We start from the raw sequence: 26,105 nt of genomic DNA, 5'->3' as shown, positions 1-26,105 counted from the left end.
TGCAGATAATCAGGTTGTTTAAAGGCTCAGTCTGCCTGGCAGCTAGAGTTAGGGGCTAGGTTTGGCTGAAAGCCGCGATGCTGTTTTTATCACTAATCCTTTGCACAGAGGTCTGGAATTTCAGTTGATTCATAATTAGGATGATAGGATCACATAATTTATGGTTGGAAGTTACCTTAAACATTATGTACTCAAACTCTCTCCTTTTACCGATTAGGACACTGAGATCCAGAAAAGTTAAGTGTTTTGCCCAAATCTCAGACAGGTAATAAGTAGCAGAAGTGAGATCTGACTCCACACACAAACTAACTGGAAAAGATCCTCATGTTGGGAAAGATTGAAAGCAAAAGGAGAAGGAAACAGCAGAGAATGAGAAAAATAATGTCACGGAAGCAATGAACAGGGGCTTGGACAGACTTCTAGAGATAGTGAAGGATAGAAGGACCTGATGTGCTATGGTCCATGGGCTCACCAAGAGTCAGACATGACTCGACAAATGAACAACAAAGCTGACAATACTGTGACTTTCAAGAAAACAGAGTAGTATAGTAAACAGAGAGCTGGCTTTGAGAGTCACAAAGACCTAATTTTAAGTCTTTACCACTTATTCACCATATGACCTTGGATAAGTCATTTTTTCCCTCTCTTAGCCTCAATTTCTTCATCTAGAAAATGGAAATAATAATAATTGCACACTATGTTATGGAGCATAGGAGGGACTTATTAACTCTTTGTTGAATTGAGCTGAATAAGATAATTTAGAGTGTTTGATAACTGTAAAGCAATAAAATAAGTGTAAGCTGTTTTCAGTGGCATTCATTCAACAACATTTTCAAAAACAACAACTATGTACCAAGCACAGGATACAAAAGAAAATACTCTCTGCCTTCAGCAATCTTACTGTTTTGGGTAGTAGAAAAGAGAGGGGGGTACTGTAGGGACATGGAAAATTAAATACAAAATATATAGCAAATAGTTTCTCAGGGTAGAGGGAGGAATTAGGTCTAATAAGTTATTTCACATTCTTGTGATCATCTACATTATTTTCCTCTGAAGAGGGATAGCCCTAGGCAAAATTTTATAGAATTAAAGATTTAGAAAGGATCTTAGAGGTAATTTCCTGGATTTAGGCAACATTTTTAAACAAATATTTTTTTTCCTTTGGCTACCCTCCTCCATCTCTTTCTTTCTTTCTTTCTTTTTTTTTTTTAGTGAGGCAATTGGGGTTAAGTGACTTGCCCAGGGTCACACAGCTAGTAAGTGTTAAGTGTCTGAGGTCAGATTTGAACTCAGGTACTCCTGACTCCAGGGCTGATGCTCTATCCACTGCGCCACCTAGCTGCCCCCCTCCATCTCTTTCTAATCATCCTCTTTCCTAAAGCCCAGGTATCCAAGGTCTTAAAGCTACCCAAAATGCCTGTTTCCTTGCTGCATTCCCCACCCCATGAAGCCTCATCCAAGCCCATGTCCCTGGTGTTTTAAAATTATGAGTTTTCTTTTTTTTTTCTTTTTTTTTTTTTATGAGGCACTTGGGGTTAAGTGACTTGCCCAGGGTCACACATCTAGGAAGTGTTAAGTGTCTGAGGTCAGATTTGAACTCAGGTCCTCCTGAATCCAGGGCCAGTGCTTTATCCACTGCGCCACCTAGCTGCCCTCAAATTATGAGTTTTCAAAAAAAAAATGTTACCTCTATGAGACTAAGCTCAACTGGTTATTAGGAAGAAAGAAAATCTATTATTGCTGTCTTATGATTCCTAGTATCCTTACTGAGACCATTACATAAGAAAAAAAGAGAGATATTAGTTCATATTTTCAAGTAGAAATCATACATGTTTTATCTCCCCTTCTGGACTATCAACTGCATGAGAGAAGGCACTGTCTTTATATGAGGAAAGAAGAGAGTGCCTAGTCTGGCAATGATGAAGAGGCCATAATCCATTACACAAAATAAATATTCTAGGCTGTTGTTGGGTGCTATATGTGGAATGAATTCAGGCAGAAAGGCAGCATTTGAGTCCAAATTCCATTTAGTCATTACATCTATCTATCTATCTAATCTAATCTATCTATCTATCTGTATGTATGTATATATGTGTGTATGTATGTATACATATAACACACATACACACACACACATATATATATATGCCCTAGCATCTTGGAACATGGCAGTCAAAAACTTTGGGCTTTGTTCAAGACCCACTGGTTATGGTATTGTAATCATTCAAGGACAGCATGATGTAGTAGAAAGGATCTGGAATCAAAGGACCTGAGTTTGAATTCCAGTTCTTCTACTTTCTGCCTATATGACCTGAGGTCAGTCAGTTGACCCCTCTGAGGCTCAGTTTCTTCATTGGTAAAATAAGAAAGTGGCTCATCTGCTTTATTCTGCCCTTGTCAAGTCATATCTAAAACCTTGAGGTCAGCTCTGGAGGTCACATTTTAGGAAGGATAGAGATAGTAAGTTTCCTCTCACTTGAGATTTTCAAGTAAAGGCTGGATTACTTGCTGGTTGTGGTGTAGAGGAGATTTTTATTCAAGCAAAGTTAGAATTGATATTTCTGGGGCAGCTAGGTGACACAGTGGATAGAGCAACAGCCCTGGATTCAGGAGGACCTGAGTTCAAATCCAGCCTCAGACACTTGACACTTGCTAGCTGTGTGACCCTGGGCAAGTCACTTAACCCTCATTGCCCCGCCAAAAAAAAGAATTGATATTTCTTCTAAACCATAAGAATCTGTAATTTGAGTCCCAAATTGTAGAAGAACATGAAAATTACTTAAGCCCAATAGGAAAGAGATTCCTATTTTGAATAGAACAAAAGTCTTGTTCTCCCTCTTGTAGCTCATTCTTTGCTAGTCTCTTCTTGTGCTATAAGATCATAGTCCCTAGGAGCAACTAGCCCTGCTCTTTGTTTCTTCCTCAAGGAGTCAAGATTCCTATAGAGAGAAGAAACAAATAATACTATTTATTGTAGTGTTCACCATAGTGAGAAGGAGTCAGACCATTGGATACCCTACTCCACCTGATGCCAACCCCAGTTAAAACATCAGATGTGTGGGAGAATTCAGTCACTATTGTCATACCTTAGGAGTGATTTTAGAGACCAAGGGCTTCTAGAAAGTTAAAGATGGCTATGGCTTTAGGTTTGTTACAGAGGACCTAATCTAATAAGAACAAATCCAAGATGGGTCCTGGTTTAATCTAAGAATTTTTCAGTTTGGATCACTATCCCTAGGAGGACTTCTCTAAGAATCATTGAAATCAGCAGTTGTTTCCAAACTTTTTGAGTGTGGACTCTATTATATATCTACTCATTTATAAATTATACACATATAATATCTACATGTGATTGTCTGCTATAATTCTACAAAAATAGAAATTTAAAAGGACAAGGTGAATAATAGTTGATCCTATTCTTTAGGGAACCACTGGAGTGTACTGAGTAGGAGAGTGACCTGGTCAGACTGGTATTTTGGGGAAATCACTTTAGCAGTTGCGTAGAGAATGGATTGTATTGGGAATTCTGCCTAGTAGTGGTTGTAATTATAGTTGGATCAGTTTATTGCCTCCTTGAGAGCCCCACGGCCAGGGCAGTGACACTTATGGCCAGAGGTGGGAAAGGGAAAGAGCAAAAGAGGATTATTGTTGAAAGTGATGCAGTTATTTTGAAGACAGCCCACATTTTGGCCATAGGCATTGGGAGTGGGGGGAGATACATGACTCATCTATCCATCCTTTTATTGGTTGGTCACAATTCCTTTGATGCCCATCCATTTGGGGTCATTTCGCCAAGGAAACCTTCGACTCCACTTTGGAGACCACTTGTATAGGAGATTCTGTCTAGTGCTTGGTATTGTGAGTCTTGGGCATCTAGCAGCTAATGTGCCCATGTCATTCACACATTCTCTAGAATCAGTTCTGTCCAGTGAGGGAGAAAATCAAAATAGCAAATAAGTAAGCTTCTCTCCCTTGAGCCTCTGGTTTGTTGTTGTTGTTGTTGTTTGTTTTTGGTTTGGGTCTTTTGGGGGCAGGGGCTTATGCTTTCAACATGGTGTCATGTATAGTACAGTGGAAAAAGCTCCAGATAATCAACCAGATGACCTGGGTTGGGTTCAAATCTTGCCTCTGTCACTACTAGGGCAAGGCCCATAATTTCTCTAGGCCAAAGCGTCCTTATCTATAAAATAAGGTCAGACCAAAAGTCACTTAATTTCCCTTATACATATTAATCTGATATGTTTGTCAGGAAGAAATATGGGGTCCTTTGAATTTCAGCGATACAATCCTACAATATCTACCTGCTAAGATTGTGGCCGATTAGCCAATGTAGCACCATATCAAGCAGGCCATGCTCATGGGTTTATAACCCTTTGAGCCACTTTAGATAGTCTTGCTTGATTCTATAGCTATTCTCAATTGACCACTTAGCAAATATGATCCAAAGTTAGGTGGGTAAGCATTCCTGAAAGAATAGTTTAATGGCACACCAAACTTAGTGTTATTAATAAGCTTCCCCTATATACAGACAGCCAGGTCTTCTTGGACCATCCATTCATTCGACATTTACTAAGCACCTCTTGTGTTCAAGGCATCATCTTGGACACTGTGCCAGGTCCTTTGGCAAATGGACCATGTCTATTTGGCATACTTACACAGTGCCTTTACTTAATTTAAGAAGCTGTATAGGGAATTATAAACTTGTTACTTTTAATATAATAAAATTTACGACAGAGAATGTAGGGTTGGAAAAACAAAGAAGGGGAATAACAACAAAATGAAAGATTATAAGAAGGAAGGGATAGAAATATCAGATGCCCATTTCTACTATAAGTAGTGAGCTAAAAAAGTCAGTTGTATTTCATTATCCCCAAACAGCTAGAAAAATGTTTTGTTTTTTTTAGGGAGGGAGTTAACATAAATGAAATATATATATATATATATATATATATATATATATATATATGTACTTTATTATCAAGGACATCCCTCTTAGATATTGCAGCTGTTTTTGTCTGAATAATGTTATAGAATAATAATTTCTCTCTTTAATAACTGTTATTTATAGATGCTTATAAATAAATTGGACAAATCTTTAGAATTTTTGTTCCAGTGATACAAGATGCATCAGGCCTATTATACAAATAGCTCAAGAATTTAGATGCTTAGGACTGGGTTGGATCTTAAGAGGGCAAAGTACTATAGATGAAGAGCTAACAGGGACCTTCGTCCAGCCCCAGGTGAGAAAACTAACCCCCAAGTATGTGACTTGACTTGTCTAAGGTCACACACAGTATAAGCTGTGATTTGAACCCATAGTCTCTTGCTCCATACACAGCTTTTTTTTTTTTTTTGGCTATAACCAGCCTTCTCCTGATGCTAAGAAAGACCAAGTATTTGTGGAGAAATAACTTTATATTTATGTTTTTAAATGCAGTGATGTTCTGTTTAGCTATATTTTGAGAGGTAAATTCTAATAGAGGCTGGGATTTCAATAACTTCAGTCCCTTTTCACAGGAAGCAGTTTGTGTCTGAGACCAAGTTGTGAAAATTACAAGGTATTTTGCAGCTGTTACTAAAAGGAGCTGATCAAGCTGCTGTTGAGGGGTGGCATCCAAGGAGAGTGGGACCGTTTCTCCAACTTATTGATAAAAACTGAAGACGAGTAAGAGAGGCACCTAACTGGACATAGGTGTTTATATTTATTTAATCTTAAATCAGAGGTTCTTAACCTGGGATCTCTAAATAAAAATAATAATAATAACCACTTCACTATAATTGTTTTCTTTTGTAATTCTATTGTATTTTTAATGACTTTAAAACATTTTGAGGAGTCCATAGGCTGCCAAAAGGGGAGTTGGAGTAAGGGCTCATGATCCATAAAAGCTTAAAAACTCCTGCTCTATATTAGTAATATTTTAAATATATATGTATACATATAAAATTATATTTGTGTTTTTCTGTTTTAACAAGTTTATTTCGCTATTTAAATGACCATAATTGATCAGAAAAGCAAGCTATATAATTTATGTCCCGATGAGCCATGTGTATGGAATCACTTTATCCCTTCATTAGCTCAGGGGCCACCTTGTACTGGTGGCAACTTACCTCAATTATAGGCATAGTACCTAGGAAGAATAATAGTTCTGGAAAATTAGGCCTTGCAAATCCAAGTGATGGTAAGCACCACACTGACCTAGTCAGATTAAAAAAAAAGTTCTGCTGTGAAATACTTCTGCATAAGGAGATTACAGATTCTCCTGAGAATGTCACTCCTAATTTATAGCTGTCCCTGGCAATCAATGACTCTCTGATCTATATCCCTCATACTCTACATGGAGCCTATTTCCTCTTGTTCAGTCCTTTAAAAAGAATATTTAAGTTCACAGCCTAGAACCCATGCCATCCTTCTAGTTACATGTTATTTCTTCTGGGTTAGTGTATTCAGGAGAGAAAGGGTCAAAATGGATATCAGGCTAAGTAAGGGCCCACATCCGTAAAGAAGGAGGACCTCTAGGCTTCAGAAAGTATATTCTTCCCCTCTAGAAATTCTCCTCCAGAGGAAATCTAATGGGAAAATAATTATTTGCTTCCTGATTCATTCCAGTCTTGTTCATTCCACCAAATTGCGTCTACACAAAGAACAGCCAGTAGGATTTTTGATCTGGTCATCTTGTCTGTGTTAGCTACTTGTCTTTTTACTCTCTCAAAATCCCTCTCAATCTAGGCACAACTATTTACATGCTCTGATTTGTGTGTTCTAGGCATCCCATAAGCTAGCATTGCTTCCTACCTTAGCAGGAAATATTCATGAAGCTTTCTGGCTTGGCAAATCTCAGTTAATTATTAATGTTTCCCTGATGCTGACAGGTACACTTACTGTCTAGACTCCATACTCACTTCCATTTTGTCTTACCCATCAATTTCCATTTATTTTCTAGTTAACTATTTGCTCAGACTTTTGGCCACCAGGCTGCCTTTGATATTCAATATGTGTGTTCTTTGGGTGAATGCTCAATTCTTTAACTTCTATCCCCTAAACTGTTCCCTTAGTTAGGTGCTTCCCTTTAGGCAGTTGGGTGACACAGTGGATAGAGTCCTGAGCCTGGAGTCAGGAAGACTTGAGTTTAAATCTGACCTCAGACATTCACTAGCTATATGCTCCTAGACACAAGTCACTTAACATCTGTTTGCCCCAACTGGAAAATGGGGATAACAGCACCTACCTTGCAGAGTTGTGATGAGGATCAAATGAAATAATCTTTGTAAAAGTGCTTAATGCATAGTAAATGCCATCTAAATGCATATTCTGTTCCCTTTCCCTAGCTCCAAGTTCCTGGAATAGATTATTTCTTGTAAAATATCTTCATGGATACATGACAAGAAGTATCTTTTGTAAATCAGCTTATTTCTAACATATCTTCCCAATTTTAGACGTACCATGAAAAGCATCTTGCAATCATTTTAAAGTAGCTGAGGCCAAGAAAAGACGAATTATCAGTAAACCAGAGGAGGTAGCCCTTCCATGAGTTCAGAATTAATCTTCTTCATCCCAAAGGAGGAAAGACTGTGCTCAATATATTTAATATGTTATTTTGAGCATGAATACATACTTGTAGAATCAAGTCATTTATGCCTAAAGTGTTGTTCCTGAATACTTTTGATGAGACCATCTATTTTTAGTGTCACTAGGCTCCAAACTGGAGGGAAAAAAAGAACCTGGTTTAATTGGGATAAGTGGGGTTGTCAGTTGCTCAACAGGTCCATGATGGGACTAAAAGGTCCCTCTCCATTCTAATGAGCTCTAAGTCTTCATCTTCAGTGCTTTCAGCCCCCATGCTGTGAGGAGTGGCACAGAGCCTCCAAAGATGGGCAAGCTCAGATTCCCAAAGAGTCATCAAATAAGGAAGCTAACCTCACAAACAAGGGCAGTGTTAGCCATGGCTGTTCCCGCAGATGAAGGAAGGACTGCCTTCAAACCCATCAGCCCAGAAAAGCCAACTTGGAGGGTGAAAGTCAGCTTTGGGGGCTCATCGTATCAGACAGACCTAGAGGATCCTCAAAATCATTTTTAAAAGGGAGGAAATGAGAATGGGGGTCAGGACATAGAACCTGAAGGTAGCAGAGTAAAACATTCTGAGAAGGGCAGAGAAAAAAAGGATTATTTTCATTTGGGGCATCAGGTTGCAAAGACCAGGCTTTTACCCAGATTAGAATTGGGATATGTAGAAGAGCTTGTCTGAGAATTTGTTTGAAGGGCAAAGGAATGGGGGAGATGGGGGAAGGGAGATGACCTTGACCCAGGCTGTGGGGATTATCTGGGGTTAGAACTCTTTAAGAAAATGCCATTGGACTAGAAACTCTGGGATATCCTCTGTTTATCCAGTGTTTGGGTATTTGCAGTGTTAATGTAGCCGCTTACATAACCTACAGGGCATTGGCCTTGCCTTGATCATAGGAGAGAGGGATTCCCTGTTGCTGTGGTATATGGTTGACACCATAGTCACAGCCTTGGCCAGCTCTCATAGGTCTATGGGGAAAATAAATTCCCTATTGCTAATGTAGGAAATTGAGACCTTAAACCCTTGTTTTAGAATCCTGAATCATAGCACCACGCTCATCATAGTATTGGAATGGCTGTTGAGGGCCCTCGTTCTAGCTTTGGTCAACAATTTATGGATCTGGTGGGATGGAAGAGGCCCTCCCATTGAACCTCAAGCTTGGGGCAGCTAGGTGGCGCAGTGGATAGAGCCACTGGCCCTGGAGTCAGGAATACCTGAGTTCAAATCCGGCCTCAGACACTTAACACTTACTAGCTGTGTGACTCTGGGCAAGTCACTTAACCCCAATTGCCTCACTAAAAAAAAAAAAAAAAAAAAAAAAACCAAAAAAAACAAAACCAAAAGAACCTCAAGCTCCCCCTGCCACACCGTTGTTTTTGAGTCCTGAATCACAATGCCATACTCATCAAAATATTGGTGTGGTTACTTGGCTTTGTGGTCCCTATTCAGAATAACTGTAGGTGTCCCCACCAGTGGAGCACATGGTTCAGTGGCTTGACTCTTTCCCACTCCAGGACAAATGGGAGGTAGCAGTGGTCAGGGTGCTTAGCCACAGCTCTGGTCAGTGGACTATGGACTAAAGGGTTCCAGATTGACCCATTACCCATTCATCTGGTTGGTTTGGAGCCTGGCAAGAAGGGACAACCCCAAGGGTCACTGCAGGAAGCTTTATTAATGGCACACTGACACTTCCAACACCATCAGTCAATGGGTAGGCAGCCATAGTTCAAAGGCATTTAGTGCAGCAACAGCAAAACCTAATTGAGAATGAGGAAGAGGAAGAAGAGCATAGCCCAGAGGAGTTTCATACAGGGGGTTGTGATCCCTGAAGGTTGGGGAGGGAGCCCTCTGGGCATCAGCTGACAATGGGAGACAATCAAGCAGTCTAGGGCTTGTCAGTGACTGCTCTGCTGGCTGGGGATTTCAGTGTGGTTTATATAGGATTTTCTAGGGTGTTCCCTGCTTTGGCCATCTGCATGGGAATGGGGCCTTCCTTCTTGTCTCAAAGAAAGGAGGGGAGAATTTCTCTTTGGCCTTGAAGTGAGGACAGAATGTTTCCCTCTGAAAATCTCAGCCACCATAGGCCTTATCTCCAGTTGCAGGGTCCAGAAGGGCTGTCTATTTTCTCAGCTTTGTGGTCACCTTGGCAGCGCTGGCCTCTGCTCAGGATGGGAGCCTATCAGGGTATACTGTCATGGGAAGTCAAAGCATGGGGGTTTCTAATAGAATAGTTAGTAGATTTCCACAGCAAATTAAAACTGCATCTACAGGGGGCAGCTAGGTGGTGCAGTGGATAAAGCACTGGCCCTGGATTCAGGAGGACCTGAGTTCAAATCCAGGCTCAGACACTTGACACTTAACTAGCTGTGTGACCCTGGGCAAGTCACTTAACCCTCATTGCCCTGCAAAAAAACCAAACCAAAACAAAACAAAACAAAAAACTGCATCTACAGCCAAAGCTACAAGTTAGGTCCCAAATAATGAGAAAAGATTTGGGGAAATTAGAAAACTATCCAGTTTAAGAAACATGAAAGGATCATACAAAGAATCATTTTCATTACACCCAATGAAAGAATTTCACAAACTCACTGTGAAGTTAGCAGATGGGACAGCGGATTCTGCCTGTACTTATAGAACATCTCCCTAAATATATGTCAGAAATACATATACTTCCCTCAAGGCCTCCCGAAAGTCCCCGGAGCATCACTAGTTATGTGAAGGCTCAGTACCCCTCTTGGAGCATGCTCACTGGGGACCTTATATCAGGCAGTCTTTATAGGAATATTTGCAGACAAATGAATGACTCAACATTATACAACCTCCTAAAGCTGGGATTCTCGAACATTTATCGAGTCATGAATCCCTTTAGCCTTCTGGTGAAGCCTATGAACCCCTTTCTAGAATAATGTTTTAATTGTATAAAATAAAAGGATTACATGGGATTACCAAGGCAAACAATTTTATTGAAATACAATTATCAAAATATTTTTTAAAACAAGTTCACAGAAAGCAGGTTAAGAACCCATGTCAGGTAAGGGGTGTGTGTGTGTGTGTGTGTGTGTGTGTGTGTGTGTGTGTGTGTGTGTTTTGATTTGTACCATAGTACAAGGAAAAAAAAACCCTGATTCCTATATGGGGGATAGATCTTGAGAATAAAATTACCAGATTAGAGGTGATTAACAGGAACTAAAGAGAGATCCCCTTCTTGGTGGGATAATAAGGGCATATTCCAAGTTATGCGGGTAAATAGAATGCTCTACTAAGTCAATCTGAAGTCCATGGGGATACCAAAAATGTAGCTGCTTACATAGCTAGAGGTCAGCCACTCAGTTAAGCATTTATTAAATGTTTACTGTGTGTCAGGCCCTGTACTAAGTACTGGGGGTATGAAGTTAGACAAAGGCAGCCCTTACCTTCAAGAAGGTCACATTCTCATGAATAATTTTTCTCATAGAAGTTTAAATGTGGGTGGAAGGATGTCTAAAAGATAGTAAATGAGGGGGGAACCCCATAGTTTTTTAATGAAAAATGCTAAGCATTAGTTAAATAACAACTTGTCTCATGCAACATTTATGCTGGAAATGATATTCTTTTTGGCAATGATATGCTGCATACACTCCCACTTCAATCAGCTGCATAGGTTTTGCTGTGGAACATAGGACTATTTTGAAAACATCTTCATTTGTAATTTTCTACCTACAAACCTCTAATTTCCAGGTTTAGTAATCCAGAAAGGTCATATTACATATTTAGCAAGAAAAACTATCATTCCTGTATTGCTATTTCCATCTTAAGATTTTTGTAAAAATTGCCTCTTTATCTTAAGCTTGGATACAATTCTTTTTGTGTCCCAATAGTTATGGTTAACACAGAGCATGCAGGCACTGAAAGCATTTGTGTTTTCACTCCAACTCCTGGTTAACTTAATTCTTAATTAATTCTTTGCTCTATTTCATTACATATTCAAACAGATCTGTGATCTCATCACTTGGGCGTTCCCTCTCAAAGCCCATTCATACTTGTCCATCCTTTGCGACTCTTGCTTATATTCTCCAAAAAATTCAGCATGGGACACTGGACACCTTTTTTTTCTCCTGTTATTGCCATGTTACCAGTGGATCACTGGCTGGATCCCTCACATCCGTCATTCTTGCCACTTGACTAGCTTGTGTTCTCTTACAATCATTCAATATTTTTAATGATGACTTTTACTCCTACACTCTGAAGTTCCTCATTGATTATATGTTGTAGCCTTCTTACACCCATCATGTTGCTGCCGCATAATAATTTTGATAAAATGTTAGTATTTGGGTATTTGCTTGGAAAAGAAATTGGGAGAAATAATCTAACTTTGCAATTTCTGAAAAGTAATGCAGCTGGACGCCCTTTTCCTATATAATAATGGGTCCAACTTGTCAATCTGTCCTATGTGTCCCACGTATATTTATTGAGGAACAAAGCTCTATGAGGCAGCCTTTAAACTTTTGTTGAAATCTGAGCAATGTACATTCTTTATCTATTTGGTCATCCCTGTGTGGATGGATATGCCAGGATCTTGAGGGATTGCAGATCTTTCCCAGGAGGCTCTGTAATCTTGTAGGGTTTAATGTAATCACCATAATGTCATCTGAAGTTAAAAGCATCTAGGGGAACACCTCATCATTCACAAGGAATCTCTCTCTTTGAGAGACTGAATTCATTATACACAATGTGGACAAAAAATAGAAATAATAATCTAGGACCACATATTGTATGGGGGAGGTTTGCTTTTTGACAACACATTAATTTATACTTTTTATAATTAGCATTAATTTTTCAGTCTACTAAGGTATCACTGTGGCTTCCAATACAAATAAAAACAAAGATCTGAGACAATGTTCCAGATTCTTTAGGTCTCAAAATCTTCTTTGTTTTCATTATCTGGGCATTTCATCCTAAAGTAAGCGGGGAGGGGCTGCAGTCTCTGGGCAAATATTCCAGCAAATAATACAAACAAGCTAAATATAGGATAAATCAGATATAATTAACAGTGGCATAGCAATAAAATTAAGAGGGGAAAGGCTTGGAAAAGACTTCCTGTAAAAGATGGGATTTTAATTAGGACTTAAAGGAAGGCAGGGAAATTAGTAGGCGGGAATGAGGAGGGGTAAGTGTTCTAGACATGAGAGACAGAGAAAATTCTGGAGCCAAGAGATGGAGGCTAGTATCACTGGATCAAAGACTACATGTCAGGGAGTAAGGTGTAAGAAGACTAGAAAGGTAGGAGGGGGCTAGGTGACAAAGGATTTTTAATGTCAAGCAGAGGATTTTGTATTTGATACAGGAAGTGATAGGAAGCCACCTGGGTTTATTGAGCGGGAGGTGGGAAAGTATATGACATGATTGGACTTTCACTTTAGTAGCTGAATAGAGGATAGATCAGAGTGGGGAAAGACTTGAGACAGGTGGACCCACCAGTAGCCTATTGCAATAGTCCAAACATAAGGTGATAAAGATTTGTACTAGAGTGGTAGCAGTGTCTGAGGAAAAGGGGGGGCACATTCAAGAGATTTTGCAGAGGTAAAATTGACTGGCCTTCACAAGAGGTTGGCTATGGGGGAAAGATAATGAGTTCTCTTTGGACATGTTGAGTTTAAGGTGTCTATTGGACATCTAGTTTGAGAAGGCAGATGATGATGAGAGATTGGAGGTCTGCAGAAACTTTGGGGCAGGAAAGGTAGATTTGACAGTCATCTGTATAGAGATGGTAATTTAATCCAAAGGAGTTGGTGAGATCGCCAAGGGAAGTAGTATAGAGGGAGAAGAGAAGAGGACACTAGAACAGCCCTGTGGAGACACCTAGAGTTAGAGGGTGTGGTCTAGAAGAGGATCCAGCAAATGAAACTCCGAGAAGGAGTGATCACATAGGTAAGGGGAGAACCAGGAGAGAGTGATGCCCTGAAATCTTAGAGAAAAGAGAGTATCAAGGAGAAGAGGGTGATCAACAGCATCCGAGGCTGCAGAGAGCAAGGTCACAGAGAATGAGGATTGAGAAAAGGCCACTGGGTTTAGCAATTAAGAGGGTTATGGGTAGGGGCAGCTAGGTGGCGCAGTGGAAAAAGCACTGGCCTTGGATTCAGGAGGACCTGAGTTCAAATTCAGCCTCAGACACTTGACATTAGCTGGGTGACCCTGGGCAAGTCGCTTAACCCTCATTGCCCCGTAAAAAAAACCCAAACAAATAAAAAACAAATAAATAAATAAAAGAGGTTATTGGTAACTTTGAAGAGAGCAGTTTTGGTAGGATAATAAGGTCAGAACCCACACTGTAAGGGGCTGTGATGAGAAGGAGAAGAGAGAAAAGAAAGTGGGGTTCCTTGTGATAGATGACCTTTTTGAGGAGTTTAGCCACAAAAGGCAGAAGGGAAATAAAATCATAGTTAGTGGAGATAGAAGAAGGAAGTGAGGGGTTTTTTGTTCGTTTGTTCTTAAGACAGAGGAGACACAAATGTGTTTGTAGGACATCGGGCCTGAGCCAAAAACAGCAAGAGATTAAAAATGAGTGAAAGAATGAAGATGTCAGAGCCATTCCCCCCTCCCCCAACTTTCCTCTTCCCTAAAGGGACTGGCACAACAGGAGATGGAAGGCCTGAGGTCAAAGGGAAGGTTACTTCTCTTTGATAGGAAGGTTCTCCACATCCTGAGTGGGAGATCAAGCAGGCAGCAGAAGGTAAAGTTGCCTTGTGCTGGCACATAAAGAAGTTGTTGCTTTGGGGAAAATGGAAAATGTTTGTCCCTTGTACCTTCCCTTAGGAGATACACTGTGCCCAGCAGGAGCCCTTCAGCTGGGCCCTCTTCCATTTCTATACTCCTTTCTTTGATAATCTCATGGGTTCAGTGATCATTTCTGGGAAGATGATTTAAAAGTTTGCATATATTCATCTTCAATGTCTCTCCTGAACTTTAATCCTACATTGCCAATGGTCTGCAAAAAATATCTGTTTGGGTGTCCCATTGGCATCTCAAATTTAACATGTCTAAAACAGAACTCACAGTATTCCACTTTCCATATTATATAATATGAATACATATGGAATGGATATATCATATGAATACAAGTTAATATATAATATGAATATGTCGGATATAATATTAATACATATATAATATGAATACATAATGTTCATATATTCCCCAATTATATGTTAAAACCATTCTTAACATTTGTTAAAACAATTTTAAAACATCTTTTAAAGTTTTGAGTTCCAAATTCTATCCTTCCCTCCCTCCTCTCCTCTCTCCCTGAGATGGTAAGCAATCAGATATAGGTTATACATGTACAATTATGTAAAACATTTCCATATTAGTTATTTTATGCAAGAAGACTCAAATAAAAGAAAAAAACAAAGAAAGTGAAAATAGCATGATTCAGTCTATATTCAAACAATATCATTTCTTTCCCTAGAGTTGGATAGTATGATTCATCATTAGTCCTTTGAGATTGTCTTGGATCATTGTATTGCTAAGAATGGCTAAGTCACTCACAGTTCTTCATAATACAACATTGCTGTTACTGTGTACAGTGTTCTCCTGGTTCTGCTCACTTCACTTTGTATCAGTTCATGTAAATCTTTCCAGTTTTTTCCGAAATCACCCTGCTTGTCATTTCTTATAGAACAGTAATATTCCATCACAATTTAAAGCTTGCTCCCCACCCCAGTACTCTCTGCAATCCACCTGCAGGGTTCTACATGCTGTTCTACTCGACTTCCATTCCCTTTGCTCAGGCTGTCACCAATGCCTGAAACACTCCCCCTCTTCACCTGTACCTCTTAGCTTCCTTGGCTTCCTTGGCTTCTTTGGACTCAGCTCCAGGACTTATATTCTTTGGGAAGCCCTTCTTCTTCTCCCCAATGGCTGATGTCTTTCCCTCTCATACTACCTTCAATAAACTCTGAATATTTCTTGCTGAGCATGGTTACTTACTTCCATGTCACCTTGCCCTTTAGAATGTGAGGTCCTTGAGTCCAGTGACTATGTTATTGCCTTTCTTGTACTCCCATTGCTTAGTACAATGCCTGGCACATTTTTTTTTTCTCTTGTGTCTGACTTCATGACTCTATTTAGGGTTTTCCTGGCAAAGATACTGGAATGACTTGCCATTTCCTTCTCCAACTCATTTTACACATGAGAAAACTGAGGCAAACAGGGTTAAGTAACTTGCCCAGAGTCTATCCACTGTACCACCTAAATGTCTGCCTGGCACATAGTAAATGCTTTATAAATATTTGTTGACTTGATGCAACTACCAAATTTGTATCCTAAAACATATCACCCCTTTATTTTAAAAAAATATTCAGGGGCAGCTAGGTGGCTCAGTGGATAGAGCACCGGCCCTGGATTCAGGAGGACCTGAGTTCAAATCCGGCCTCAGACACTTTACACACTCACTAGCTGTGTGACCGTGGGCAAGTCACTTAACCCCAATTGCCTCACTAAAAAAAAAAATAAATAAATAAATAAATATTCAGTGGCTCCCTTTGGCCTCTAGAATAAGACAATAAATTCTAAGTCTGCTATCTAAAGTCCTCCACCACATGACTCTTACCTACATTTCTAGTCTTAATTTATATTGTTCTACCTTATATATTATCTATTCTTTTGTTTGTTTGTTTGGTTGGTTTTTTGGTTTTTTGGTGAGGCAGTTGGGGTTAAGTGACTTGCCTAGTGTCACACAGCTAGTAATTGTTAAGTGTCTGAGGGCAGATTTGAACTCAGGTCCTCCTGAATCCAGGGCTGGTGCTCTATCCACTGTGCCACCTAGCTGCCCCTATATATTATCTATTCTTGTCAAGCTGGGCTGCTAGCTGCTCACTGGACTCAACACTCTGGCTTCTACCTTGATTACATTTTTACATGGTCCTCCATGTTTTTATGTTTTGTATTTAATTACATGTATATTTGTTGTATACATATAAGTAAATCACTCCTTTACAATGTAAGCTCCTTGTAGATAGGAAGTGCTTCATTATTGTCTCTGAATTCCCAGTGACCAGGTCAGTGCCTTCTTATACTACGTGTTTAGCTGATGTTTGTTGCATTGAATTTGTTGGATTTCCCCTGACATACAGGCATATTAATAATAATATTAATAACAACAACATCTAATAATCCTTAGCATTTATATGCTTTAAAGTTTGCAAAGCATTTTATGTATATCATTTCATTTTATCCTCACAACAACTCTGAGAGTTAGGTACTATTATTATCTTGATTTTTTTACACATGAGGAAACTGAGGTATGGAGCAATTAAGCTATGTGCCCAGGATCCCATAGCTAGTAAATGTCTGAAGACAGATTTGAACTCCAGTCTTTCTGGCTCCAGGCCCAGTGCTATATCCACTGTGCTACTTACCTTCCTCTCACATCTTGCTCTTAGCATCTATTAAGCAAAATGACACCTGGAATAATGTGTTCTGTCTTCTGGTTTTGATGTTATTGATGAAAATGAAGTCCAAATAGACCTTTATTTTTTTGTGGAAGGGAATGGGGTGGGAAAAGGAGGTGCTGCTTCAGAATGTAGCAAGCTACACTAGGAATGAAGTCAGCAGTTGGGTAAGTCATGCAAAGGTAATTTGGAGCACAAATTAAATCTATCAGAGCAGTATTCGATTTGCAAAAGCTCATAAATAACAAATGAAAGGTCAGAGAACTGTGAAAATCAGGGTCCCCCTCTCCAATTCTGCTTGTGAGGTATGAAAGATTTGTGGCATAAGCTCAAATAATATGTGCATTCAAGAGCAGAAATTGAATAGAAGTTTCAAAATGTCTAGAAAACACAAAAGATATAGTGACCCTTTAGGGAAAATATCAAAGCACCACTGAAAAAATCCTTTATATAATCTGAACTTCCCTAGAATTCCAGTTGTGAGATTTGGGAGTTAGAACTCCATCTAGCATAGTTTTCTGGTGACACTAAAAATGCATAGACAATCTATATCTTTGCACACCACATTTTTAATGACTATATTTAGACCAATTACAAATCTTTTTATTGCTGCTCATTGTTTGTTTTGCCTTTACTAGCAATATCCTGATAGATTGTATTGCATATATATAAAACTAAATGGCATTTTATAAGCATCGTGAAAGTGTGTATAATACTATTTGGGCCTATCAAATAAATAGCCTCACCCATCCTGTTTTCCCCATGGAAAGGGGAGATGGAAAACTCAGCCCAGGTAATAATGTGGGAAAGATCTTTTATCTATTCATTCTCTCGAGAACAATTTTTTGACAGGGGCTTGCCCCATAAGATATACCCAAACTACCATTTGTTAAGTAGATAATGAGAAGTGGATGAGAAGAAAAAAATTTAAAGAGTAGGGAAATAGGGGGCAGCTAGGTGGCACAGTGGATAAAGCACCGGCCCTGAGCTCAGGAGGATCTGAGTTCAAATTCAACCTCAGACACTTGACACTTACTAGCTGTGTGACCTCAGGCAAGTCACTTAACCCTCATTGCCCTGTGCAGACAAAAAGCAAAAAAACCAAGTAGGAAAACATACCTTTGTCAAGCATTGAATCTGTTCAGTTCAAAGAAAAGTGAGTTTTGGGGGGAGTTTATTTCACCAATTCATTGGGAGAAGATATGACTCCCTATTTGCACAGAAAAAAGTGGGAAAGAACTCAGGCATACAACCATTCCATTGAAAGCAATAATTTTATGAGTAAAACGAGCTTGGATCCTACAGTTTCAATTTCTTTCAACAAACCACTTGTATTTAAAGTTAAAAGATAGAATTCATGGCCAATAAAAACATCTGGATTCCTGTTGAACTCAAGACAGTTGAAAATTCATGTCAGAAAAATGTCATCTGGAGACACTGGCTCTATAGTTAGTCCATGAGATTAAGTAAAACTTAAAGTATGTACTTGCAGATGCATCAGTGGTCACCTTTTTTTGTTGTTGTTGTTGGAGGGAAAAGTTGATATGGGCAGGACCCATCTTTCTGCTTGAAGGTTCAAGACCCCAGGGCAAATCACATTGTAGACTCTTCCACCTAACTTTTTACACCTGTGATATATCTAGTTAAAATGAATAGCCAGGATTGACTTGAAGAGGGAAAAAAATCATTAAAAGGCCACCTAAGAGGAAGAAGTGGAAGCAGAGTGGGGCAGTCCCTTGTTCTTTGCCTTTGTGATGGCGAGGAGTTTGTGTGCTGGTTTTTTATATGCATATTTAGCCTTACATGACTTTTAGCCACCTGTTCACTTAGGCATCTTCTTTCCTAATTAATTGGTTATTTTGCTAAATTTCAATTGAGTTTCTAACCTGGGGGATCCTCAAAGCCTGGGGCCTCAGGAGTCTGCCCTGATTAGTCATTCCTAAGGGATGCTAACAATATTTTGGATAATTGTATTTTTTATCTTCAAAAATGGTTATCTACTGACTTATTTGTAGAATATTAAGGATTCTAGCTTGGCTAGAACAGAGGGCCATAGATAATGTTGACAAGAGCTTTGAATGTCAGATCTAAGACTTTGGACAACATCCCATGAGCACTGGGGAGCCAAGGAAGGTTTTTGAACAGGGGAATGACATGTAGGTGTTTTAGGAAGATTAATTTTGCAGCAGGGATACTGCATGAAATGACAGAGAGACTAATGGTTAGACTATTCCAGTAAGAAAGAAGCAGAAGGGGTGGCTAGGTGGCGCAGTGGATAAAGCACCAGCCCTGGATTCAGGAGTTCCTGAGTTCAAATCTGGCCTCAGACACTTGACACTTACTAGCTGTGTGACCTTGGGCAAGTCACTTAACCCCCACTGCCCTGCAAAAAAAAAAAAAAAAAGAAAGAAAGAAAGAAGCAGAAAGCCTCCATTTTGAGCAAAACTGTAGTCAGAGGGGGGCAGCTAGGTGGTGTAGTGGATAAAGCACCGGCCCTGGATTCAGGAGTACCCGAGTTCAAATCCGGTCTCAGACACTTGACACTTAGTAGCTGTGTGACCCTGGGCAAGTTACTTAACCCCCATTGCCATGCAAAAACAAAAAAACAAAAAAACCCCAAAAACTGTAGTTAGACAGATAAAGATAAGAACAGAAGCAAAAATGTGAGAAATAGGAGAAAATTAAAGGTAAAAGAAACTGTTGTAGAGTCAGTAAGTCAGTAAACATTTATTAAGCACCTACTATGTGCCTGCCAGTCACCATGCTAAGTGCTGAAGATACCAAAAAGAAAAAGAAAAAAAGGCAAAAGACAATCCCTATCTTCAAGTATCTCCCAATGTAATGGGTTAGACAACAGGCAAACAAATAGAATAGGTTTTACTGGAACAGAAAGGGATAATAGAACTCTTACATAAAACAAAACTTGAAATTAAGTCAATTGGGGCAGGTAGGTAGTGAAGTAGATAGAGCACTATCCCTGAAGTTGGGAGGACTTGAGTTCAAATCTCACCTCAGACATTTACTAGTTATATGACCCTGGGCAAGTCACTTAACCCTAATTATCTTAAATATCCAGGGCCATCTCCAGTGGTCCCGATTTCTCTCTCTCTCTCTCTCTCTGGAAATGAGGGTTAAGTGACTTGCCCAGGGTCACACAGCTAGTAAGTGTTAAATGTGTGAGGTCACATTTGAACTCGGGTCCTCCTGAATCCAGAGCTGATGCTTTATCCACTGCATCACCTAGCTGCCCCCTCCTGAAATATATCTTGCCACTGGACCCAGCTGTCTCTGGAAGAGAAAGTAAATCTGGTGACTTTGCACAATTCTTCCTCACTTAAAATCTAGTTCGTTGAAAGTCATGATATCTGTCATGGTCCTCTTCAAGAACAAAGGACAAGGGGCAGCTAGGTTGTGCAGGGGATAAAGCACCAGCCCTGGATTCAGGAGGACCTGAATTCAAATCTGGCCTCAGACGCTACACTTACTAGCTGTGTGACCCTAGGTATGTCGCTTAACCCTCATTGCCCCACCAAAAAAAAAAAAAAAAAGAACAAAGGACAAACAACAACAGCAGTACTTGCTTCAAATCCTCCTTTTATATGAAAACGTTTGTAGACGGCCGTCCAGTTATTTGTCTAAATTTTCCACTCTACTTTGATCTAATTTTATCAGATCCACTTTCTAAAAATGAAAACTGGTCCTAGTAATGGAATAATGTTGTGATTAATGGCATATTCATGGTTTGAGGACCAACGTACACCAGGCTTCTTTGCTCCCAAGTCTAAAAGCCTACCCTATCTAAGTTTCCACTGCTGAGATTACTCAGCAAAAGTACAGTTGTGTGGTTAGGGCTATTCCATTAGCCAGGAAACTGTTGTGAACTTTAGTTATGAGCTTAATTGTTGTCTCTCTCTGGCAACTGTATCCTGGTCTCCATGGTAGAAATAGCTGGGTTTCATGAACATTCAATCTCTCCTGATACAATCTCAATGGGATTTTAGAGGTGACGGCTACTAAGGGAACCTTAGTAGTCCTGATTAAGTAGACATTTTGGGTTGGAATTTTATAAGTGCTCTAAGATTACATCTTGTAAGGCCTCTCCCTCTCTCTGCCCCACTCCTGTGTGCCCTCTGTCTCTTTTCTCTTCCTAACCTCTTTTGCTGTACCCAGTGCCAGGAACTTAGCCAAGTCTCTAGTGGTTTTTTCATACTGGATATTGAGATGTGTTGGCGGCCATGTGCTCATGGGATGTCTTTCTTCATATTTCAGTCGCAATTTCTCTCCAGTAATAAGGAACGCCTGATCCCAGGATCTCTGCATGAGTGAGGCCCCAGTCTGCAATGGAACCTTGGCCTGCATTGGCCTGGGCACTCCTCCTCAGCCTTCTGGCCGACTGTCTGAAAGCTGCTCAATCCAGAGACTTTACGGTGAAAGACATTATCTACCTCCACCCTTCAAGTAAGATCACATTTCCTACATTTGAGAGAGGATGTCACTTGTTTTCAAATAGCAAACGTGTTGAACAGTGGCCAGGACAAGACAGCCTTCAACGTAAAGCTAACTTCACTCGGCTTACGTTGATGATACAATAGTGACTTTTTTTTTTAGGTCCACTTTTCCATGTGGCAAACTCATTTTGAGATGGCGGTGGTGGTTGTTGTTGTTAAAGCAAACTCCTAAATTCATTTTCCCTATCTCCTCTATAATCAGTTTGCTTTCAAATACCCTTCTCTCTTACCCTAGACTTGACTCATTTAGTCAAATGGACTGCTATTTCCCACGTTGCTTAAAGAAGTCGATTCCTTTACAGCCAGGAGACTTTCTTGTCTTCATTAATTTTTCACTATATTCAGGGTAAGTGATTTCTTCACAACGGACATGAGATTTTCATTCTTCTTTCAGTTCCCATAGGTTCGGCTTATACTCTAATAATGAGCTGTTCTGATTGGTAAGGGAGAACTCATTTAAATCACTCTACTTAGGGGGCAGCTAGGTGGCGCAGTGGATAGAGCACCGGCCCTGGAGTCAGGAGTACCTGAGTTCAAATCCGGCTTCAGATGCTTGACACTTACTAGCTGTGTGACCCTGGGCAAGTCACTTAACCCCAATTGCCTAAAAAAAAAAAAAATCACTCTACTTAGCTGTTTCCAGAACAAGCTGCCTGTTCATTCTGCCATCTATCAGGAAACCAAGGCATACTGAGCATGAGTATCTCATCTTCCTCCCTGCTCCATGTAGGTTCTATAGCTCTCCACTTCTTCCAATGCTTCCCCTCACCCTGGAGGTAATAATGAAATCAGTGATTCCATTGCTACTACAAAGGGACTGAGAAATTGACTGGCCTTTGACCCTACTTACCTTTCTTGGGAAGACTCCCCAGACCAAAACTTCCTTCCTTGGCTACCATTCCCCTATATGTGATGGGACTTCCTATTAGAATATAAGCTTTGGGCAGTTAGGTGGCTCAGTGGATAAAGCCCTGGATTCAGGAAGACCTGAGTTCAAATCCGTCCTCAGACACTTGACACTTACTAGCTGTGTGACCCTGGACAAGTCACTTAACCCTCATTGCCCCACCAAAAAAATTTTTTTTAATTTAGAATATAATCTCCTGGAGGGCAGAGATGTCTCACTTTTGTATTTATATCCCTAAGGCCTATTCCTATTCCTAATAGTAGGGGTTTGATATCATCTTCCTTCCCTCCCTTTCTCCCTTCCTCTCCCTCCCTCTATCCCTTCTTCTTTCCTTTCATCCATCCTTCCTTCCTCCCTCCCTTCTTCTCTCCTCCTTTCCTTCCTCCCTCCCTCTATCTTTTCTTCCTTCCTTCCTTCCTTCCTTCCTCCCTCCCTTCCTTCTCTTTCCTTTTCTTCCTTCCTTCTTCCCTCCTTCCCTCTCTCCCTCATTCTTTCCTTCCTTCCTCACTCCCTCTCTTCTCCTTTCCTTCTTTTCTTCCTTCCTTCCTCCCTCCTTACTTCCTCTCTCCCCTCCTTTCTTACTTTCCTTCTTCCTTCTCATTCATTCATCCAGCCTACTTTTTTAGTCCCCGACTGTTCCCTTTAGTTTATTTCTGCTTTTTAGTGACCATTATTCTTTATTGCCCCCATTGTGAAAGGTGTGTGTGTGTATGTGTTTATTTCTACTGCTGTCTTTCTGCCTCTAAACACATTCTCCCTTTGCCAATGCTTTTTGAAATCCCAAAGGTTTAGAGAGTTCCATGATCCCTCCTTTACTATAATTTCAGTCTGAATTTGATGGTTTAGCTTAAATGGTTAGCTTAGGGAATCAGAATTGTTCCACCTCCATTTTGCACAGTACCAAGAACACTATTGATGTCCAAAAATTACTAAAGTGTGTTGTCTTCTTGCACCCGATCTCATTTAATCTGGAGCACATTAGTTAATTGTATGGGATTCCAGCCACTGTGCTTGGCTTTATAGGGTTGGCAATTTCTTTTCAGTAGCATAGTTAGAGGAGAGGAAGATGGTGAAGAGCTTGCTTTCCTTTTTCCAGACTGCCTTTTGTCCTTTTACCTAATAATATTTTTCCTTTTCTATTTATTTCAATATGGTGGGAAATCCATCTATGCAAAACACAACCATTTGATGCCTTAAACAATGATTTTCATGACTTGTGTATGAAAGAAATTGCATATGAAAGAGGTATGAACCTCTTTAAACTTAGTCAAACTGGTCCTCAGACAATAGACAAATAGTCCAGGGCTTAGCCTGTACATGAAACCTCTTCAGCTTGATGGGACCTGTCAGAACTCGTATTTACTTAGCATAGCCTTAGAGGACTCAGGGTCAGTAACACATACAATGAGGCCTCATAATAAGGAGTGGTGTGGGTCAGGGTTTTCTTTAGCATTTGGTTTATTTTTTTACTCGGGGTATGTGTTTGTAAAAGATGCTTTGACACCTGCACATGAAGATTCAGCAGTAAGAAGGGATAGCAGCAACATGACATGCTTAGTGGTGGTGCCTACTCCAGTGCATAGGCCCCAGGCTAACCCTTCTCCAAGGTTGTGTCTACCTTATAAAGAGGAGAAGGAAACAATGTCTCAATGATTTAAATCCTAAATCACTTTCTCCTCTATCATGTTCAAGTTATAAACCCTCCTAGGAGACCTGAACATTTGCTGTTTGGCATATCAGTTTTAAAATGAATTGATAATAATAAATTCCTATTGATATGTATGGTGTTTCAAGTTGTGAGTAGCACTTTATAGCTCAATTTCACTTGATCCTCACAGTACCCCTGTGTAGGTTATATGATTTTTCTCATTTTATAGGTGTGGAAACTGAGGATGCAAGAAGTGAAGTGATTGGCCTGAGGTCACACACTGAGACACACTATTTGGGTCAGGCTGTGAGCCCAGGTCATCCTGTCTAGATGATGTAATAAATCAGATGCTGGACTTGGAGCCAGGAAATTGGGAATTAAAATGTTGCCCCAGGCAATTACTAGCTGTGAGACCTTGAACATGCATTTTACCTATCTATGCCTCAGATTCTTCATCTATAAAATGAGAGGGTTTGGACTTTCTCCCTAAGATTCCTTTCAGTTCTAAATTTATGACTAGAAACCCAGCAATCTATTATAGACCACACTGTCTAAGTGTGGAGAATGATTTACAGATTTGTGAATGTAAATATAAAGCTGCCTCTAATAACCTAAGTGGAGGTAGCTGGGTAACACAGTGGATAGAGCACCAGGCCTCGAGTCTGGAAGACCTGAGTTCATATCTGGTCTCAGACACTTACTAGTTGTGTGACCCTGGGCAAGTCACTTAACCCTGTTTGTCTCATTTTCCTCATCTGTAAAATGATCTGGAGAAGGAAATGGCAGACCACTCTAGTATTTTGCCAAGAAAACCCCAATAGGGTCACAAAGAGTCTGACATGACTGAAAGGACTGAAGAACAATGACAACAATAACCCAAGGCAAAAAAATAAAAAAATAAAACTGCAAACCTGGGGTAAGGAATTTGTGAGATGTGATGACCTTAAAATTTTCTCCGATATGATTTTGAAATGCAAAGAAAGACAAAAGAATCAGTTTCAAACTGGTCAAAGAATTGTTTATTCTTTTCAATTCAAGTTAGAAACAGTACAATGGCATTAGTAAAAGTTCTCTTTTGAAGATGTCTTTACCCTTTGGGTTCTGAATAGTCTTAAAAGCATTTCTGTACTTGATAGAAGTGGATTTAAGCACTTTTAGATTGGAACTTTTATCTGTAAATAGATATCTTTCTACATGTGAAATCTAACAGATGTATTTCATTCTAAAGATGCATTATATTCATAGGATTGTACATTTAGAACTGGATGGAACCTTAGAGGGAAGTCGGTGAGCATTTCTAAGGACCAACTATGTTCCACTCAGTGTATGAAGTTCTGGAGACTATTAAACCCAATTCTCTCATTTTACAGATGAAGAAAATGAGACACAGAAAGGCTGAATGATTGATTTACCCAAGGTCACAAAGCTAGTAAAGTGTGTGAGGTGGGATTTGAACCCAGGTCTTTTTTACTTCAAATCCCATGATCTATCTCAATTATACCATATTACCTTTTATTTTGATTTTTAATTATCTTTAAAGTTTCCCTAATTCTCCATTTGTGGACATATATTCAGTCAGCAAGTACAATTAACCCAGTCTTAATGGGGACAACTCCTCAACCAGAATTCCATAATGTGAGATGTCAACCATACATTTGATCAAGAGGAACAATGGTGATGTCAGTTTATGTGGTGTGGCAATTGCATGGTTTTTACTGAGAAGTGGGCTAGGGTTAATTCAGTGTAGATCTTTTTTCATGAGCACTGAACAGTTGGCAGGTCCTGATAACTAAGATCAATATTGGAAGGGAACTTCAATGTTTTGATGGATCCATGAGCCTATTGATATGAGATTCTCTCCACTGACTCAGTATTCAACCCCCTTCCTCATCTTCTCATCTTCTGGCATTCTTATCCATATCCTTTCATAAGTCCTATATAGATGATCTACTCACTATACTAGAGGCCTCCTAATAGATCTTTTAATATTTCTTGGTTGCCAGGGTACCACTTGGACTTTCTACTTCTCATTCCCTTTTATCACTGCATCAC

At 39.8% G+C, this 26,105-nt stretch overlaps 1 protein-coding gene across 6 annotated transcripts in view; it reads left to right on the top strand.

Annotated features, from left to right (window-relative positions):
- Window positions 1-26,105, top strand: part of LYPD6 (LY6/PLAUR domain containing 6) — a 151,274-nt gene that overhangs the window by 102,527 nt on the left and 22,642 nt on the right. For all 6 annotated transcript variants that reach the window (XM_043995431.1, XM_043995430.1, XM_043995427.1 and 3 more), the window contains one exon: window positions 21,260-21,448. In XM_043995431.1, coding sequence (XP_043851366.1) covers window positions 21,331-21,448 — 118 coding nt within the window. In that variant the 5' untranslated portion in view covers window positions 21,260-21,330. The remainder of the gene's footprint in view (window positions 1-21,259; window positions 21,449-26,105) is intronic.

The sequence above is a fragment of the Dromiciops gliroides genome, chromosome 3 (assembly GCF_019393635.1).
Source record: "Dromiciops gliroides isolate mDroGli1 chromosome 3, mDroGli1.pri, whole genome shotgun sequence".
In the NCBI taxonomy this organism is placed as follows: domain Eukaryota; kingdom Metazoa; phylum Chordata; class Mammalia; order Microbiotheria; family Microbiotheriidae; genus Dromiciops; species Dromiciops gliroides.
The sequence above is the reverse complement of the archived record's forward strand: the minus strand, read 5'-3'. Positions and strand labels throughout refer to the sequence as shown.